Source organism: Rousettus aegyptiacus, unplaced genomic scaffold (assembly GCF_014176215.1).
Source record: "Rousettus aegyptiacus isolate mRouAeg1 unplaced genomic scaffold, mRouAeg1.p scaffold_m13_p_13, whole genome shotgun sequence".
Lineage (NCBI taxonomy): Eukaryota > Metazoa > Chordata > Mammalia > Chiroptera > Pteropodidae > Rousettus > Rousettus aegyptiacus.
The window spans coordinates 43,139,275-43,160,478 of NW_023416288.1; the positions used below are offsets into that span (position 1 = coordinate 43,139,275).

At 44.1% G+C, this 21,204-nt stretch overlaps 1 protein-coding gene and 1 pseudogene across 10 annotated transcripts in view; one reads left to right on the top strand and one right to left on the bottom strand.

Annotated features, from left to right (window-relative positions):
• IMMP2L (inner mitochondrial membrane peptidase subunit 2) overlaps positions 1-21,204 on the bottom strand; it is a 631,779-nt gene that overhangs the window by 577,906 nt on the left and 32,669 nt on the right. For all 10 annotated transcript variants that reach the window (XM_036231121.1, XM_036231122.1, XM_036231116.1 and 7 more), the window contains one exon: positions 4,020-4,123. In XM_036231121.1, the coding sequence (XP_036087014.1) occupies positions 4,020-4,123 (104 nt within the window). The remainder of the gene's footprint in view (positions 1-4,019; positions 4,124-21,204) is intronic.
• On the top strand, positions 1,053-1,168 carry LOC118610980 (annotated as a pseudogene).

A 21,204-nucleotide genomic window follows, 5' to 3' on the forward strand; every position in this document is an offset into this window, starting at 1 on the left:
GTTGGTAACGCGTACTGTGTAACTGGAATTTGCTGAGTAAAACATATGCTCTCGCTCCCCAACCCCCAAAAAAGTACATATCTGAGGCGAGAGATGCGTTACTTAACTCAAGTGGGGGGAGCCCTTTCACAGCGTGCTCGTATAGCCAATCGCCATGCGGCGTACTTTCAATATCTTACGATTTTATTCGTCAGTTATTCCTCAATAAAACTAAAACATATATTGGGAGTAAATGGAAATCCTCTATACTATTTTTATAACCTTTCTTTAATATTATTTCAAAATTAAAAGTTAAAGCACTTTTAAATGTGATTACTTGGAACTTTATCGTAGCGGAATCTCTCCCCCAACAGATTTGTTAAGCCATGTGTCACTGGAAGATGGTGTTACTTACGTTAAGTCTGTCACAGCAAGGCCACCACGCAGGTTAATGAAAAGTCAATCCCAAGGTATAGAAAATCCACCTCAATCACCATTAGTTTGCAAATCCACTAAGAGTACTTAGTAATACTGAGGACTTGATGACAGCCAGGAATGTTTTGTGTGACCAGCAATGTTATTAAATAAATATACCTTTTGATTTAACATCACTGAAAAACAAGCTTAAACAGTAGCTCCACTGACACCAACGTTTTGCCAAGAGAAAGTGACAGGAAAAGATAAGGAAGAGTCGCGGAGGCGCACATCCCGCTCTGCCCCGCCCCCGCCCCCGCCCGCACCCGCAGCCGCTGTCAATCAAACCCTCCGAGCAAAATCCTCTGCCATAGAGCGAAGGGCCGTGCAGCTCCGGCACGTGTGTCTGCAGCATGAATCAAACTCAGAGGCAACTGGGAAGCAGAGAAAGGGTTTCAGCATAAAGCAGAGGCTACATTGGCTCACATGGGATTTTTTCCCCCAGATCATTAATGTTTCGCCTCTTTAATAACAGCAACTGAAGGCTAAGCACAGTAACACAGTGAGCCAGGAAGGGCTGGCTGTCTTGTACGTTCGATCCTTCTCTTAGAAGTGCCTACTGCAAAGTTAACCCTGACCTTTGTTTGAAAATATAGATATATCACAGCCATGCCACCCTGAACACACCCGGTCCCGTCTGATCTCGGAAGCTAAGCAGGGTCGAGCCTGGTTAGTACTTGAATGGGAGACCACCTAGGAAGACCGGGTGCTACACATGTAAAAAAAATGATAGATGGATGGATGGATAGATGGATGGATGGACGGACGGATGGACGGACGGATAGATGGATGGATGATTGGTAGATCGGTAGATGATTGGTAGACAGACAGACAGACAGATTTAGCTGTAGACATGGATACGGACAGACACAGACACACAGTGGAGTAACAGGTCGCTGAGCAGACCACACTTCCCTGACATCAGAGCGCTTTGCACAAAGCCCGCTATCTTTTCTCTGCTCGTAGCTTCGGCGGACAACGTCCCCGTCGCCCTCGCTCACCAGACGCTTCAAACCGTCCTCACCCCACTTCCCATCGAGCTACCTACACCTCTTTTGCTTTACGTAAAATCCTACATTTACTGCAGTGTTTACTTATTAGAAATTTCATGTCTTTTAAAGTGTGCTGGTATTGATGGAATTGTTATTCTTTTCATTAGCACTCTTTAAAGTTGCATAAACCCCAATTTAAGTATAAATTTATAAATTACAAAGTTTTCGAGAAATGTATGTATAATATTATAGAAGAAAAGCTGTATCTTCACATACTCTGAATACATAAAATGCTCTCCCAGGATTATTTAAAATATTGTCACACTACACTACCTTGTTTCCAGAGATTACTTATGTATCAATGAAATGTGTTATGACTACTGATTTGTATTTTATACATTCTATATTTAACCATAAATTCAAAATTTAGTTGTGTGATCTGTATTAGTCAAACATTCTTAACTAGATAGGTTAATCCAATGTAGTAATAACAATTATTATCTAGGTTAAAACCAGACTGATGCATTTTGTAAGAAAAGCAAATATTCAGTGGAGTTTGTCATGAACTAAGTGTATATTCTGCACATTAGTCGAAACATCAATCTTTTCAAATGAAGCAGTCTATAAAATGTATAAAAATATAAGGGCATATGTCTAGAAAGCATTTTTGCTCATTAAACTAAAAAGATACTTTAAATTGTGCCTTTTATAGTATTACATCATGCTAAAGAAGAATTTAGTATGAGACTTTTTGTTTCTCAAAAAAAAGCCACAATTACTGCTTAATTACTTGTTGTTAAAATAATATACCAATCGCTGAGCATTCTTTTATAAAGTAGCTCCTGCTAGCAACAAGCGTTATGAAGAAAATGTGTTATTTGTACAAGACAGGAATATGGTACATAATTAATTCATTAAAAATACAGTTCAGCCAAAGTAGTTATAATTTATTGTCAACATCTGTTTCTGGAAATTAATTTATATAATAAATATCAATCACATTAATGTTACATAAAAGAATAGTGTTCTCTTTTTACATATAGTATATGATATGCTAAGTTATTTTTATAAACCATGCAACCCTGATTTTCAAGGAGGCTTTTTTTTCCCCCAATCACCTGTTCAAATTCACTTGCTTAGAGATAGTCAGCATGTTCCTAACGGGGCGGGGTGGGGGGGGAAATATTGTGCAATTGTCTGCTTCTAGGCTGACCTCTTTCACTTGGGTGGGTATCCTCTCCATCATCGACTAAGTGAGGATGTAGCCTTGTCAAACCAAAGGCAAAAGAATAATGAGCACACGACGGGCTGGCCCAGCATGGAAACGCGTGTTAGGGAGGCGCCAAGAACAGCACTCCGAATGGCGAAAGGAACGTATACGCCAAAGAGTGGGTTAGCGTTAAAGACAGCACTGGAGAACGCGAGATTCATTTAAATCCGCACCCCGGGATGTCTGCCACACAGGACTCCACTCGAATTTATGTCATTAGTTACTAACCAGATTTCAGTTAACATATTTTCAGATGAATCCCGGGAGAACAGGCTTGACGGAGACACATTTCTAAAATATCTGTTTCCACGAAGCGCTAGCCAAAGGTAGATATAAACAAGCAGACAATGTTTTTGCTTTCACCAACTGGAAAATATCCAACATGAGCCAATTATTCCAATTCAAGAATCAGATACATAAACTGGATGTCGTCACCAAACAGTAGGATTTTACCATTGTTAAAATAAATGACAATATATGCTACATTAACTGCTATCCCAATGCACTAATTGGCATACTAGGGAATCATATTAAAACAGTTTCATAAGTGGCTGAAACTAGAAGAAATGAGGCAAGTTCTGCTGCGGGCTTCTCAGTGTGAATCTACTTTCAAAACAAACCAAAAACCTCACATCTAAACCATTCGAGCAAGTGCGAGGCCTGCGTATTATATCATTGTGCCAATTACGCACACTTTGACGCCCCTTTCTACATTAAGATGAAGAAAATTTATGTTCCTGACCAGTCGTAACACTTTAACAGAGAAACAGTGCCACCTTTTGGTCCCAAACAAAAGCCTCCGGTATACTGTCTTCCAAACTTTCTTTTTTTGGCTAAGTTACTGATATATATCTATATTCACACACACGCGCACACACACACACATTTTATATATTCATGTCACAAATATATATATTTCATGTCACAGCTATCACCTTTTAGAAATATTTTGTACCTACGCAAACTAATAAAACGTGAGAAATAGAGATTGCTTCCAAGATGCAAAATTTCAAAATAAGCCAAACTAATACCAAATACATGTGCCCTAGATCAATAATTTCTAATCCACATTTCATTCAACGCATTTCACCATATCCAAGTGTGTCGATCAACTGAAATATTTTTAAATATAAAAGAAAAATCTTTGCGTCGTTACATTTCGAAATTGATTTTTTTTAAACGCGTTCTATTTTAAATATGCCTGTTAATTTAATAATCAACAGTACGGTATTCACGGCAGATTATCAGTTCAATCAGATCATTATAATTCATATGCAAACATAGTATGTTTCGAATTTACTTACACCAGGGACACGATGTCGCCACGCTGGACTTCAAAATTCCTTACTTTCCAATGGTTTAAAAGCACCACGTCCGATGATGGGCTTCCCCCAGGATTCAAAGAAGGCTAAAAAAATAAAGAGAAAGGGACACATCTATCATTTGTATTTTTCAATCTTCACGGTTCCTTGCCCTTCATGGCTCTCGTTCAAGGCAATAAAACGTTCCCAACGTGCTCGCTTTCGATAAATTGCTGATCTAAAGTAACTGCAAATGATGAGTTTTCAGAAAGGCTTATCGGGATTCTTCACACGTGAACCAGGAAAAAAAAAAAAATTACCAATACTTATTTGAAAGGAAAATGTGCTCGATAGTCAAATGTGTATTAAACTCCAGGGAAGAGGTGTGGAAAGCTGTAACGATTAAAGCACTAAGTGAAGAAGAAAGGATTCACACCTCCCAGCAGAATACTCAGATAGGCTGTGAACACCATGGCTCCACCCGGGGAGGAGGGTAATAGATCCGCGAGGAAACAGCCACGCGGAGGGAAGGGAGCAGAGGGAACAAGTGCTGAGACGAGCCGGAAGGGCCAGGTGAGCTTTCTCACCTTCGACTCTACAGGGACTCTGAGAACGTCAGGAGGGGACACACTGCCTTCCGGGGCGGTGGGGGCGGGGGAAGGCAACGCCTGAGGCTCTCCGCCTTCGCTGGCCGTGGCAGCAGGACCAGACACGGCCCCAGCAACCGGGCGGGAGCGAGAACCCCGTGGACGCCCTTGTTTAAAGACTCCCGAGGTTATTTGCAGATTTTCTGCAGAGCGGATGTGGGCGACGCTTTAGACGCTTCACGTCGTGACCTTAGTTTTGACACCCCAGGTTTCTGTGGCCGAAAGCCGCTGGTTATCCCCGGAGATCTCACAGGCGCTCACGGCTTCTCCCGACTTCTTTCTGTGATGATGCCCAAATGTCTCTATCTCTAGTTTTAAATTCCTTGCCGTCCCTCCACTTGACTGTCTGACAGAACATTCACTGTGATTAAATGAAATTTGCCGTCATCTCCTACCAAAAAGTAAGTTTTCTTATCTTCTCACGTTCTATTTGCCATTTTCCCAGTCAACCAGCTTAAAATCCTAGTTATCTTTTTACTTCATAGCCAACCAGGCATCGAGCTAAAGGCTTTTTCCTTCATAACATCTTTCACCTACGGCCCATCTTCTCTACCATCATCATATTTCAAGCACGAATCGCCCAGGTAACTCACCGTTAATCTCCATTAATCAGTATCTTGCCCTGACTCAGAAATGATTCCATTTCTTTCCAGCTATAGGATCTTGAGGAAGATCATATATTACTATGCTTCAATTTCCTTACTAGTAAAATAGTGATGATTATAACTATTACCTGATTAATAATTAAATAACGATAATCGCCGACACCTACCGAGAGCTCGCCAGGTGCCCTGTTCTAATGACGACAGCCCGGCAAAGAGCGCTCTCCACGTGCGAGACACTTCCGAGGGCTTTGCAAGCATTCACGTACTTGGTGAGATCACTCAACGTGTTCAGACCCTTTTCTGACCCACGGTTAAGCTCTCAGTAACTCCCACTATTGATATTACTACATCATGATTTAATGACTCACTTTGTACCCTCTCCCGGGTTCCCCCTCTGGCTCCATCCCTAATGAGGAGCGGAGTCCAGAAGGTAGCATAAATCCACGGGGTTCTATTGGGCCGTGGTGCCAAGGAATGGCATCATCCGTGTTTCTAAAATTCTGTCAGCAACAAACCATATTCATTTCACATCCACTATACTGATCTTGAACCTACTAATAAGCTGCAATCCACAGTGCTAAAATCACAGTTTTAGATGATTCTTCTTCAGCCGTTATCCCATGAAGGCTGCTCTTCTCTTCCAGGATTCTGCCTTTAGTTCATTCATTTCTGTCTTTAGATTCTTCCCCTACAAAATCCCATCAGTACTCTCAATTGCAAATGCCGCGCGCTTACCGATAACTCCTAAGGGTACAGTCCCAATGCTACTGGCTCTAACCCCAACGCGGAGCGCTTCGCACGACCACACTGGGCACACTGTGATTTTCGTCTCCGTAACTAAGCGGGATGCACTTCTTATCCACTGTTGTCACCACTACTTAAAGTTGTACTCCAATGCCCCCCCCCACCCCCCGCTCTTCTGAACTTCCAAAGCTCTAAGGGGTTGATGGGACTCTCATGTCGTGCAGCCGTTCCCCTACTTAAAATCCTTCACTACCAACACCACCGACATAACCGTCTTCCAGATAAAAACGAGGACACACGCGATCTGCAGGGCCGTAGCCACCGCCACTCACACAGGTCCTACACATTACACTCGACCGCACGTGGCCCCCTCCGCTCGGGGTGTTTCCTCGTCCTTCCAGGACGTCGTTCAAGCAAAGATTTCTGCCATCTGGTCAACCCACACTTCGAAACACTCGAATCCCCCGAGGCAGTCTCGCGGGGCCGCCTCCGTCACACTCCCCACAGCCTACTACGGGATCAGAACTCCCCCGTTCCTCGTCACGACCTGTGGTTATTTCTCTCATGGCATATGTAGATGTAGACTATAATCATTGCCTTTTTTCTCTCTCCAGGAGCCCAGAAGCATCTCGATAATAGTTTCTCATGTCTGTGTCCTTGACACCTGAGCACATAAGGTGATTAATAACTTTAAGTGGAAAGAATAAAAAAAAACAATGAATTTTTTTTTATTCATTCCCAACATGAACATGCCCCAAACAGGGATCTTATTCCGCCCCAGGCCCCAGTCACACTTCTCTGTGTCCCTCCCTGGCTATCAGCATTGCCATTCACACTGCCCCCCAAAAACAGACTCTCGAGTCATCCTCAATGTCACAGTCTCCCGTTGAGTCTCCCACTATCGGACCGTGCCTCTGCCCACAATGCCTCTTCCCTTCTGGGACAATTCAACCTATCTTTCAAAGCACAGCTCACATGATGACTTCTCTGTGATGCCTTTAAAAAAAAAAAAAAAAAAAAAAAAAAACCCTACAGTTTCCTTGTAGAAATCGAGAAACTCCATCCCGGTGGTCCAGATTGAGGACAGAAGGGTCACCAGAGACTCGAACCTTGGCAGCTGGCTTCACCTTCCCAACAAAATCTCTCTGCTACCAGCCTTTCTTATTCTGTTAGAATCAAAGGTAATGAAGGTATTGTAAACAAAAGATTTGTAGGTTAAAAAAAAAAAAAAAAACAGAAAACAAAAAAAAAAAACAGAAGGAAGCATGTGTAACTCCAAACAGTAAAATGTCAGAGCCATCCGCCACCTGCAGGGCCAGGTGGATTCTATAAGGAAGGCGACACGGCGTTCCTCCACCTTTCCTCTCCTCCGCGAGGCGACACGACTCGTCCCCCAACCCGTGCTCACTCCGCGACGCGGGGGACTCTGCGGTGGTCCCTAAAACCCGGTAGGGCAGAGCAACTGCCTACACGTATGACTGGGTCACTCGGCTGTAAGCTTCTCGGCTGCAGAAATCACGTCTCACCCATTTTTGCAGGCCTGGAAGATGCTGGAAAATTGTATTTCTGTCCTTTGAAGTCTAAAACTTTTAAGGTTTTTTAAAGCATATTTAAATAAGATGTTTCTTCAGCAATGTACATTATCTAAACATTGTCAACATCCCTTTCAATGAAAACACGTTCTGAGTAAGTGTAGTACGACATTTTTGTGTGTTGCATCAAGTTAAGGCATTTAGGCATGAGGCGTAACGCTGCACGGTGCTTCATTATTATCTGTAACATAATAAAGCCAATCACAAAAGAATAATTTCTTCCTTACTGTTAATTTCGAATATGAACAAATGAATATGAACACCGCTTATTATAAAGAACTTTCTAGAATTGGGAAACTATTCTATAGCACATATTGTATGCTTTGCTCTGACCTAAGTACTATATTTGTTCACTCTAAAACAATATAAATCAGCAGATTTCAATGGATATTAATAAATTATGTTAAAGTGAGAACGCAGATATCAAACCTGCTTTTAAAAGCAGCACAGCACAGAGCTGGGCTTTGATGCTAGCTCTGATCAAAGACTATGCTGACAGGTTCTTACTCCTCCTACACGCAAACATTATTGTCGAGTTATCCTACATTCTCAGCTTGTGTCTAAGTTCAAATCCTATGACAGTTTGGGGGGAATTTATGTCTTGGTTTTGGAAAAAACAACTCTCCTAGAGAATTAAACAGAGACATAGTATGTTTCTTACCTTTTAAGATTTATCCATAGCAATCACTCAGTAAATAATATTATTCTGGTTTCGATGTTTCTACTAATTTCTTTTTTCTTATTCAATTTTATTATTTTAAAAGAAGTTCGCAGCCTACACTTCACTACTTACAGTCTTTCAACAAAGCCCAATTGTAACCTCACTTCGTTGGGAGCAATGCCTTCGACCTTTTCATACGTAAAACGCACCACCCACCCTGGCTATATATAATCTGAAATGTTTAAATGTCAAATTTTGTTCTTTTCGGTTGCACGGTCCCCAGTTGCAAACATAAGGAGCCAGGAGTGGCCCTCACACTTCTCTTGAAAAAACCACTATTTTAGGGAAGTGATGGGGGTGGGGGGGATATCAGGTAAAAAGTAAGGCAAGAACCTGAAATAGTACTATTTGTTTCAAACTTTAACATTGCATCACTGGCCAGAAAGCATGAAGTATAGTTAAAATAACTGTCTATTCTGATGATAGAATTGTTATTATTAGATGCCACCCTTTTGAAAGAATGTGATGTAAAATACTGTCTCTTTTGCCTTGTGATTCAGGGTACCTATGTTTGCACGGCTTCCGGAGTTCTCAATTTGTCTCATTAGGTAAACAAAATAAAACAGACAATAACTCCCCAAGCCTGTGAAAGCTTTAAGTTAGTGTCAAAACATTCCTTTCAGGTAAGGGGTCCTTATTACCCAGACCCCTTAATACTTGACCCCCTTAAAATGACCATCCAATTCAAAAATTACTCACGCTTTTGACCTTATGACCCCTAGCCTGGCAAGGTGATTAAAACCTGGAGCCCCACAAACATTATGCTTGAGGAGGGAATCCCAATCATGAAGCGCCTCAGGAAATGTGCACCTGTCAAGTCCTCATGACGTCTGGCCCTTTATTAATAAGTAGAGAACAGTGGGCTCTTCACACCTGCTCTGGCTTCCTCAGATTCCACGCAGGAGCACCTGGTGGTACCATCGAGTCCCCGTTAGGGACTCCTCTTCCCAGAGTCACTTTAGAGGCCTGGCCTGGTCAGCAGGGGCGGGGCGAGGAAGGGGAGGTGAACCCCGCCTGACCAGACGGTCCCACGACCTCCTGCTGCTCACACGTGCAGGCCGTGGAGAGGTCCCACGCGAGCTGGAGCAGAGACGCGTTCTCCACGAGTCCATCTCAAACCGCAGAAACGAGGTGCGCCTCCGCGGAGGATGGGAAGCCGTGAAGCTTCATTCACGCTTTCTTTCCCCTCATCCATGCCTTCATCGCTGAAAAACGACTGAGTTCCCACTCCGCCAGGTATTAGGCTAGGCAATGGGCTCCTTTCCCCTTGATATGCAAATGTGGATCAAATCACATTTCATCCAGAGGCTTTTTTATTAAGGGCTTTTTAAAGAAATAAACTTTGCTCTAATCTCATCCTCTTATTTACAGACTTACGGTTCTTGAAGCATTCCCCACTTAAAATCGGGATGCCTATTTTCCTTTTGATATTTCTGCAGAAATTTTATCACATAAAAATGACTCGCATTTTTTATAGATACTAAATGTCTTAATTTTTCTTTAAAAAGCCTTTAAAGCTATATTAATAAAATTTTAAAATAGACATAGGCCATATTAATTTAACTTGAAAGTACAGTGAGTTACTGATTTTTCATTCTCCTAATCTTCAACTGTATTTCCTTATTTCCTGTGTATTATAGAGAGACATACCAAAGTTTTACAGGCACTCTCATATATTGTTTATATAAATAAAAATCTTTACAAACTATCTGAAGGGTAATTAGCCAGAATGCATGTAAAATCTTTAAAATGGTCTTATCCTTAGACCTCACATTTTCTAAGTGTCATGTTTAAAAAGTTATCCTAAGGACATAATTTAAAAATATGTAAAATGATGTTCATCATATATTATTTATACTAGGTGAGTAAATGAGCTAACCTAGATACCAATAATATGAAACCGATTCAATTAGCAATGGTTAAACCATATGATATATGGATACTATATGCCACTAAAAATCACATTGCAGAAAAACGTTTACGGGTATTTGGATATGTTAGGCAAAATGAATCAGGTTAAAATGTGATCAATGACAAAAACAAATTGGTGATCCAATGTGGAGAAGGAAGAGAGGGCTGGAGGGAGGAAGAAAAAAATTTATGCAGAAAAGGAAGGTAATGGTTTTAAAATGCAAACTTTGAAGTCAAAAGCCAGAGCTTAAATATGAATAATCTTCAACAAATTAATCAGTCTGCTCCTGTTTCTTCATTTGTGAAATGGTTTAGTAAGAGCAGCTTCATCACTGCGTGTGGGAGATTTCAAATAGATGATTATATTTAAAGTAAATGCTAGACTGTACGCGGAATACTTTTTCATTGTTAGTATTATATAATAACACCTTAGAATAACTAATTCTGGAAGGTGATAAAAGTTATTTTTATTTTGTGTATTTTTCTATATTTTCCAAGTTTTCTCCAATCAATATATGTGCTTTAGAGTAAGAGCAAAGCAATTAATTTTTTAAAAGGGAAAAGCACTTTATTTTTATATCTTTTCATTACAAATATTTTTAAAGTTTCTTTTCTTCTTTAACAAGTTTTTTAGTGTTTAGCTTCCCCTTAATTCAGATTACTCCACTGCAAGCTAAAATCTACGAACTTTCTGGTTCATTGCAGTAATGAAACAACTATAAAACACTACCATTAAATACGTGCCTGGTGCTTCCTTGCTAATAAAACAGGTAATGGGATAGCTGTGCAAGTTAAAAGTTCAAATGAATCACGATAAGAAGTAGATCCTATATAATTAATGAGATATTAAAGTTACGTGAACAAACATTTCTACATAGTGACGATGGGACAGACTGCTCTCTGTGAGACGAGCCGTCGGCGTGGACACATCTACCTGCCGACAAAGCTTTCACTCCTCCGAAGGCCGAGTAAGGCTTTCTGAGCCCCTGGCGCGTCCTCCTCCACCCACCGCGTAGAAGAAACACGCTCTCTCTGTGCCCTCCTGGCCTGACCGGGAAAAAGCTCAGAGCAAGGTGCACAGCCGCAGAAAGGAGGCGGCTCATGCAACGAAACAGGATTTCAGGAGGCTGGATGGTTGGTTCCCCCAGACGCCCGGAACCCCAGCGGCCACGCCTCCCAGCGGGGTTGGGACCACCGCGATCTGCGCCCCTCCCGCGGACAATGTCTGTGACCGCGACCGTGAAAATGCGACCGTGGGTCTTTTCATCCTTTAGCTCCTCCTTTTCATCCTTGAGTTTGGTGCTGCATCACCCAAAACAGCAAACAAACAACAAACAAACAAACAAACGCCCCACCCTAGTGGTGTAAATACGTATGAGAGGAAACTGTGGTCCACGGGACCCCTAATGCACACGCATTAAAGCTATTAGAATTACAGCTCGGCTCTGCAGGAAACGACCCCTCAAAAGGACAGCACTGAGGCAGGTGCAAGAGACCAAAGCAAATGGTCATGTAGCCGGACCGGACCCAGGCCCCGTTCCTCAGTAGTCGCCAAAAGTCAACTCTAAGAAGATTTTATGAGAAGGAACGTGTGCTTCATTGCGAGCCAGCAGGCAGGCACACGGGGGTGGGGGTCCCCTTCCGAACCCGCATGACCCTGAACCCAGGATGGGCTGGGAAGCCATGCACAGGCATGCAATGAGCTCCGTCACAACCTGTGCAGGTAAGGACATTCCTGCACATGCGCGGTGAGAGAACACGCCTCGGCACACGGCAGAAAACCTCCGCCCCGGGAGATTTTATTATTATTATTATGAGATTATACTGAGGATAGTTCATGAAGAGGTCAGTATAGAGGCTTCCGGCCCTCTTTGGCCTCCCTCAGGCTGTTTGAGCCCACTGGACCCCGGATCTTGCTAACCATCTGGACTTATCCCTGAAAAGACAAACAAACAAACAGTTCTGGCAATCGTCAAAGTCAGGAGTGGCATGAGTATGGAAGAAAGTCTAACGGACGAGTCTCGGGCCTTCTGCTAAACTCTCAGTACAGTGTAGTACGGTCACGTGAACCTTCTAAGAACCAGGGTGCTCTAAGCGGTGGTTCACAGGTTAATCTAAGTGAAGTTATGAATTCTAAATGAAAGTTAGTCTATGCTAAGCTACCTGCAAGTTTGTGTGTGTGTTAGGTTATACTTATCTATTGCTACAAAACAACTGAAAGCAAAACAAAACTCCAAAACTTAAAACAAAAAAATCATTTATTTGCTCTTGATTCTACAGTTCAAGCTAGGCTTAGCTAGGCAGTTAGTGGATCTTCTGATCTGAGGTCACTCAGGCAGCTGCAGTCATAGAGACAGCAGCTGTCCCAAAGGACAAGCTCCACTGAGCAAGCATCTAACAAGCCCCTGTTTACGGGAGGTTTGCTTTAACTCCACTGGCCAATAGAAGTTGTATAGCCAAGGCAAGAGTCAGGAGACTACACAGCAGCTTGGGGACCAAGCTGGCAGGGGAGGGGCATGTTAATGTAATAATCTACTATAGTCCTGCCCTCGGGACCCCGATGCATCTCCCACATGCAAAACACATGCAGCCTTTCCCAAGAACACCAAAGTCCCCTCTTCCTTTTGCAAAAGGATCAAAGCCCACTGACCTCCTGATATGCACCAGGTCTGCATGTGAATGAAAATCCTAGTGTGCAATTTGAGCCTTTTTTTTTAATCTGACCATCTCTTTCAGTATAAGCCATTCCAACCTCCTTAAAACTTTGCAGACTTCCTGAGGTTCACTGCATTCCCCCTAAGACAACATCCATAACCTTTTTTGAACTAGATCTTTGTCCACTTTCAAGTATTAGACTGGCACAGAACCCTTAAGATTTTTATAATCTTATAATCTCTCTTGTCTAGCTAAAAGGATCTGCTAAATCACACCTTAAATCTTTCTGAGGTCTCAACAAAAAGTCTTCTAGTGAAGATTTAATATTTACGCCAGGCCACTTCTCATTTTGAGACTCTTTTGCCTGCCAGATACTACTAAAGCAACACTTTCATTTTCTAACACAGAAATTCCTGGACATCTTGTATTTCCTCTAATTTCTGGTTTATTTCTCTCTTTTCCTACCTCAGAAAACCTGTAAGAAGCCAGCAGACAATTTCAATAGTCTGCCTGAAATTCTCCTAAGCCAGATCTATAAATTCATTAGGTGTATCTTGTATATTCCAAGTTCCTGCAGGTGACAGTTTTTTTAAATTGTTTCAGCACCATAAACCATGGGTCGCGATCATTCCAATTCCAACAACGCTTTCCTCATCACCTTCCAGCACCCATTAACAGCAGTCACTTGTCCAGCCTTTGCCAATAATCGCCTTATCTTTTTTCTAGCCCCCAACTGCCACCCGACCCCAAAACCAATGCCGCGTAGTCCAGGGTTTTGTTATGACAGCAGCTCACTGACAAAACCAACTTCTTTCCGGATATCTGCGGCTTCCTACCAAAGCACCCCAAACCTGTGTGTCTTAAAAGAACACTGGCTCATGATCCTGCAGTTTGGGCTCCACTCAGTGTATCATCAGATCCTCTGCTGGTGTTGCCTGAGGTCACTCTCGTGGCTGCAAATATCTGGGCCTCACATGGGGCCGAAGGTCCAAGAGGACGCTAGTCGCACGTCAGGCCTTCATTGAACTGGGGCTTGCCGGCCGGGACGCCTCGTCTGTCCCCCTGGCAGGACAGCCTGCATGGTGTGCCAACACCCCACTGACGGAAGCAAGTCATGCCGCCGGCGTCCGCGTGGGAGGAAACCACGCAAACCGAGGAGGCAGGTGTGAGTCACTGAGGAGCCACGTCTGCAAAAATCGACGTGTCTCCCAAGCTAAGTGAATGGGCCATTCTCTCAGCTAACGCACCTGCTTCCTACTGGTCATTTTAAACACTGCAGAAACAAACAGTGGTTTATGCAGTAAAATAAGAGAGAAAGATAATTACCTGGCCAAAAAAAAAAAAAAAATGAACTAAACAAAAATTTAAAAGATAACTAAATAAATGCTCTTAAAGCTATAAAGTGCCAATCATGCATTTAAAAATGGAAGAAATAAGCAACAGGACAAGAATAACGAGTACCAGCGCGGCGGCGGGTGAAGAGGGGCCTCGCACGCTGCCGGAGGGGCTGCGAAGAGCTGCGGCCACCACGGGGAACAGCGAGGAAGGTCCTCAAAAACACAAAACTAAGAATCGATCTAATCGTACGATCCAGCAATCCCTCCTCTGGGTGTTGACCCGAAAATCCTGCAAACACTTATCCACAAAGATATCTGCACCCCGACGTCCACGGCAGCATTATCCGCCGTGGCCAAGGCACGGAAGCAGCCGGAGTGCCCTACGGTAGGTGACTGGCGGAAGAAGCTGCGGTGCACACACGACGGAATGTGACCCGGCCATGAGAGGAGGAGAAATGCTGCCATCTGCGACGGCCTGGATGGACCTTGAGATAATCATGCTGAGTCAAATTAGTCACACAGGAAAAGTTGCAAACCACGTGATATCATTCATGTGGGGGATGTCAATCTAAAAGCCAGAAACAAACATGGTAAACAGAGACTCATGGACATGGGGAGGAGGTAGACGGGGTCGAAGAGGTCAAGTATTTAGTGACAGAAGGAAACCTAACTATGGGGGGTGGAACACAACGCAATATATATATATATGACATACTGTTGAACCGTACACTTGAAACTTGTTGGATTTTGTTGATTGATGTCACCACAATAAGTTTTAATAAAGGAAAAAATAAAAATTAAATATTAAAATTAAAGAACTAAAAACTAAGTTTATAAAGTTGTAAGAATAAAAATAAATTATATCGTTAGTCTAAGCAATTAGAAATAATAAAATAAGCTGAAACTAGCACAAACATATGATTAATAATTCAATAGGCAAAGGATGGGAAATGCAAAAACATATTTCTAAAAGTTTACAAGAGTTAGCATTCAAAAGTTTAACTAACAAAGCAAGGCAGTCAGAATTTTTCAAGCAAAAACAGTTCCCGCATCAGGTAACCTGCTCTGCCCCAACAATGTGCCCTCCCCAAGAGTTAGGGAACAGTCTCCAACTCTGTGTTCACGGAGCTTGTCGCCAAGCAGAACCCCAGCTCCCAGCGGAGGCTCTGGTTTCACAGGTCAGGCCCCGGGCTCAGGAACCTGCCTCAGGAAGCGCGGAAGGACCACGGGGACCGGAAAAGCATCGTCCCAGACCAGGGACCTCGTCTCTGTGCTGCGCTTACACTCACTGCCCAAAGCCTTTGGGACAAGGCCGCGCCTAAAACTGCAAGTCAAGAGCCACCACGCTGCCCGGCCTTCCTGTCCGCTCGGTTCAGGCAGCTCCACCCTGTCGACCCTCCCTCCAGCCACAGAGCAGCGTTTTTCAAATTATAGGTCATGACCAAGGTGTGAGTCACAGAATTGATTTAACGGGTAGAGACCGGAACAGGAAATGTCAGAGGGCGCTGCGCATAATGGTGGTGATTAGGCTTAGGCGCTGCTACACGAAACTCTGGTTTCAGTTGTGTCTGTGTGTGGATAATGAAAAACCGTATGACTTACTAAGAGTCACGAGCAAGAAGGTTTGAAAATCTCCACCGTCAAGAATATGAAAGATTCATCAAGGAGCTAGAAAGTTTCCAGGTAAAGAGGGCAGAAATCCCCTCAAATTCAAAGAAAAAAAATTTTAATGATGACAATTTCATTTTATCACATTTCTGTGGGGTTTAATTATTCAGGCACGTCAATGTTTCAAAGAAAAAATTTAATATGCATTTATTCAGCATCTCTCTGAACAGGTAGGTGAGAGGTACATTGTCCCTTTTTTAAAAAAAATCTTATAAAGTAGAGCTGGTATTAACCCGTGAATTACAGGACTAGAGACAGCACAAAATAATTTATAATCATGAGTGAAACTTCACAGTGCCGTAGGATTTCAGATAAATGAACGATGGAATTAAGTAAAGAATTGTGAAAAAAACAGGACTTGAGTTTAGTGTTAAAGGGAATATAAGATTAAATTAAAAACAGAGGGGGGAGGGGGAAGGTCTAGGAACGGCCTGCTCTATAGCCAAACCAGCGAACGGCCTGTTAAAAGAATCTTGAAAGTGCATTGTTGAGTGGACTAACCTCACCCGGTCATTCAGGAACCCAGGTTTTTTTCTCGCTTGTAGATTTGCCATCTCCTCTGGCCTCAGAGTCCTCAACTAGAACCTCTGCCATCAGCCAGCAGACAGGAGTAAAGAGAGTACACAGCTCACGAAAAAATAAAAGAAAAAAAGAAAAAAGAAAAAAAGGCTTTTTTCTTTTTTACGGGGCCAGACCTGGAAATGTCCCCTTACTTTCCATCCTCCTTCCATCGGCCAGACTTAGGCACATTTTACTACTAGGGAAAGTAAAAGCTGTAGCCTAGGACCAGAATGAGCCCAAATTACCCATTCCTAGCTAGTCCTGTCTATCACTATGAAAACCCCCACGTGTAATGTAAAGAACAAATACAGGAAGACTCTGAAATGCGGGCAGAAAGCAGACTAGAGGCTGGGGGCCAGGGGCCTGAGGAAGACTCAGTGGCAAGTCCCCTGGGTTTTCTTTTTGCTTCCCATGCACCCCAGATGGGCGCGGGAAAAGCCTGCGACCAGGACCCCCCACCAGCTGGGACGAGACCAGCCGGAGAAAGGCCCGCCTCCAGCCAGAGGACCAGGAGAAGGACAGCCACGCGGGGCTGAGGGCGTTCTCACACCTGTCCTAACCCAGCCCACCGCCACAGTGCCGCGCGGAGCGGGGAGCAGGGGGGCTGGCCGTGGCCCCTCTGGGGCCCGTGACCCGGCAGCAGAGACAGAAGGAGGAGCGGGCCGTGGCGGTCAGCCCACCTCCTCCCACCCCAGCGATGGCTGGGCGACTTTTTTTTTTAATGTAAACATAAATCTACCATGCGGCTCAGCAATTCCACGCCTACGTAGCTGCCCAGGAGAAACGAGAATGTGTCTCCACAGAGACCTGGACACAAATGCCCACAGCAGCTTTCTCCACCATAGCGAGAAGACGGGAACGGCCTAAGTGTTCACCGGCCGATGAACAGGGAAGCAAGACGTGGTCCGCCCGTGAAATGGAATACTACTCGGCAGAAAAAAGGAGCGAAATGCCGCTGCAGGGTGCAGCGTGGGTAAACCTCAAAGCTCGTCATGGGAGCAAAAGAAGCCAGACGCAAACGACCACATACTCCACGGTTCTGTTTACAGCAGATGTCCAGACAACATAAATCTCTTAAGCACATCAGCAGTTGCCTAAGGCCAAGGCGAGAGTGATAATGAACATCAAACAGTCATGACGGATCTTTCAGGAGAAATAATCTAAGAGGTGATGATCGTATAACTCCAGATATTTAATTAAAATCACTAAATCACCCACAACTGGTACATTCTGGGGTATACAAGTTATATCTCAATAAACCTGTTTTTAAAAAGTAGACGGAATAGTTACCCGGGATATGGATTCAAGGACCATGAACTCGTGGCCCATCTCACTTCACCTATAACCCGCTCCCTTTTCCTGATATAAGTAAATCTCGGCTATCACAGATTTCGTTTTAAACGCTGTGAGAGTCACACTACATGTGGTAAGGATTTTTTTAACCTCAGCGTAATACCATTTTTATACCTTAAAAACACAGTAAAGCTCAAGTGACCGTTTTAAAGACCCTTTCGTTGCTTCTCACGTGCTCAGTTCCCTCGTCGACCTCCTTAGACCCACCGCCCTTCACAGTGGGCAGCTCGATGCCTCGTCCTTGAGGGGTGCCTCTGCGAAAGGGGCTGCTGACGCTCGGCGCGGGGCTCGCGTGCGTGACCCCTCGGGGAGGCGGGGCGCGTCCCGCGGGTGCCGGTGGCTGCTCTGCACCCAGGCCCGCTGTACGCTGACAGCTGAGTTCGGGGCTTTTCGGCTGCAGCGAGAGCGAGTTTAAACCTCGGTCCCACGTGAAGCCCTCCCTGTCTGCTAGGAGCCTGGACGATTTCCTTGCAGAATGGATTTTGGTCTCAGTTCATCCATTCTCTAGCGATGTGCTTCGTCCCATAGTCCAGAATTTATTCGGAATTTCTGTTCCAAATCCCTACCTTGTCTGTGCCCAGGGCCTTGTCTTCAGGTCTCCGCGTGGCCTAAAACCAAACGCTCTGAGTTCCCAGGGCCTGCCCGATGTCCGCGGGGCGGCCCTGGTTTTGATGCCTCCTCGCTGCCCGGGAAACGAACGTCCCCCGAGCTGTGGCCTCCGGTGGCATGCCTCACCCCTGCAAGGCCACCAGGCATTCATGAAGATGGTCAACGTCTCGTTTATGAGTGTTGCACTGGGAATATTTCCAAGATGTTCACTCTGCCGTATTTCCAGAAGCTGAAGTCTAATTCTTTCTTGTAAAGTCTATAATCTTCAATTTAAACACAGGGAACCTTCCACCAGTCTAGGTTTAAAATCTCCCACCATAAAATAAGCTTAACTTCTACCTTTGTCTAAATTCAAAATGTACTACAAACCCATTCCCAAATTAAATAACTTACTAATTACACCATTCCATAAACCAAAATGAAATGGAACGAAATAGCTCTGTGAGCAGGAGTCCCACCGAGAGGCATGGCAGCAATCTTTATTACTTCCTATTTAGCAAATGAAAGACATTCTCAGAGTTGGTTCAAGACAGTTCCAAACCATAACAGCCGTGTGAGCTTAGGTAACTTATCTCAAATGTCTGACCTCGGTTTTTTCAAATGTAAAGTTTAAAACTTGAGTCAACATCCCTTAAAGCGGGGTTCCCCAACCCCCAGGCAGGCCTCAGAATGGTACCAGTCGGTGGCCTGTTAGGAACGGCACAGCAGGAAGTGAGCATCTGTATCTGCAGCCGCTCCCAGCGCCAGCGTCACCGCCTCGGCTCCGCCTCGGTTCATGGGGCATTAGATTCTCATAGGAGCACCGGTCCCTGGGGCCAAAGGGGTTGGGAACTGCTGCCTTAAAGGAGCAAAAGTTCTATGCAGGTGAATCTGAAGAAGGTATTAATTTAAAAATCTATAAAAAAAGAGTCAGTCATTGAGCATCATGATTCAGGAGAGTCTCTGGGGAACATGGTTAACAGGTCATGATGTGTGCAGCCTTCGCTCAAAGGGCTTGAACACAACGTGTGTGTGTGTGCGCGCGCGCGCATGTGTGTGTGTGCATGTGTGTCTGCGTGTGTGTGCATGTGTGCATGTGCATGCGTGTGTGTGTGTGTGCACAGAAACATAGGTGCATGTACTACATATATATTTAGTGAGAGAGAGAAGAGGGAGATTGGGAAGAGGGAGGAAAGACAAAGAAGAAGAGAATAAAATAAACGTGGCGAAATATTGAAAACTGGTGAATCTGAGTCGAGAACACACGGGAGTTGTCGGTACAGCTCTTACACTTTTCTGTAAGTCTAAAATCATTCCAACATATTGTCGAAGGCATTTAAAGTCAGTGTTTAAATAACAGATATAACCCCGGCTACATAAAACAGAAGCACACCGTGATTCCATCACGGGACGTGCAGAAAATCCGTGGAGGGACGTTGTAAAGGTATCGCTCACCACCTGTTACAGCATCGCATACGTTTGTTGCTATAAATACAAACTAATCTATCTGAATTCCCCACTAATGACAGGCTGCAGAACCACATAAAAAGGCAGAGACCATCCTAAGGGGGTAAAAACCTCAGGTGAGATTTTTGAGCCGAAGGTAATTTGGGAAGATCGCGCACGCAGAAGCCACTGAGCGGTCCAGCACTGATGCCCGGCTTCTTTCGACGGCAGCGCAGCCCAGCAAGGGGAGAGCACGGAGCAGTAAGTACGGCAGGAACTGTGTGCCTGGTGGTTCCCCACGTCCCGGCAGTGCAAACTCGGCAGGTAACAGAAATCACCCTAACCCTACGTTGAATTCTGGCGCATCAAACAAGATACCTCTCTTTTCTTGAGAGTCTATTTGTATCTAGCTTCTTGGAATTTAACAATTGCAACCTACAGTAACTGTTGAATATTAAGCGCACCACAGGTTTAAAAAGTTTTTTTAATAAAATAAATAAATGTGACAGACAAAGACAGAGAGCCTCTTTGCTTGCTTGCTTTTTTTTTTTTTTTTTTTTTTGACAGAACTTTTCATTTCAAACGCAGCGGGGAGTAAGATAATGACTACAAAGAGCCAGGTAGGCGTCTAAGAAGTTTACTGCAAACCGGTTTCCGCAGGATCATGTGCAGGTCACAGAAAGTCAAGGCAATTTTGAACCAATGAACATGTGTGATGGATGGATAGAGACTTCGGCGCTGATTAAACCCTATTTTCCCTCGCATTCTCTAATTCTCTAACGCATGCCGCATAAATCTTTCTCTGAAGTCTGAGCTGGAGAGAGAGTACTGTACAGCTGTGTTTTCAAGTCTTTTCCCCTCTGGCTATGCAAAATGGAAAGAGGAAAACGGTTTGCCACATGGAAGTCGTGTGGCGAAGGCAACAACAATGGGGTGGCAGCTCTCACCATTATTTCGTTATCTCGTTCACTTACTTTGTGAAGTCTGAAATCGTAACCTTAAATGTAGACGGCATCCACCTTTTTTAAGAACCAGTGACGCCAACCGCGCCCCCCCCCCCATAGGCATTCTCACTCAAATCAAATCCGAAACTTTGGTGTGAGGCCATTAAACAATTCCTGGGGCACCGTTTTACTCTAAAGCCTCTGTAAGCGACTGAACTGCTGATCTGAGTAACTGCATTCCACCGACATAAATTCCCTCTGTAGTTTCCCCTATATGTAGCATCGGTCTGCATTTCCTGAGTTAAATCAAGGTTGAGGAATGCGGTGCTTCTTAAAAAAAAAAAAAAAAAAAATGCACGTCCTCGGACACTAACCTTTCAGCCACCGGCGGAAGCGATTCGCGCGTGCCAGAGGGG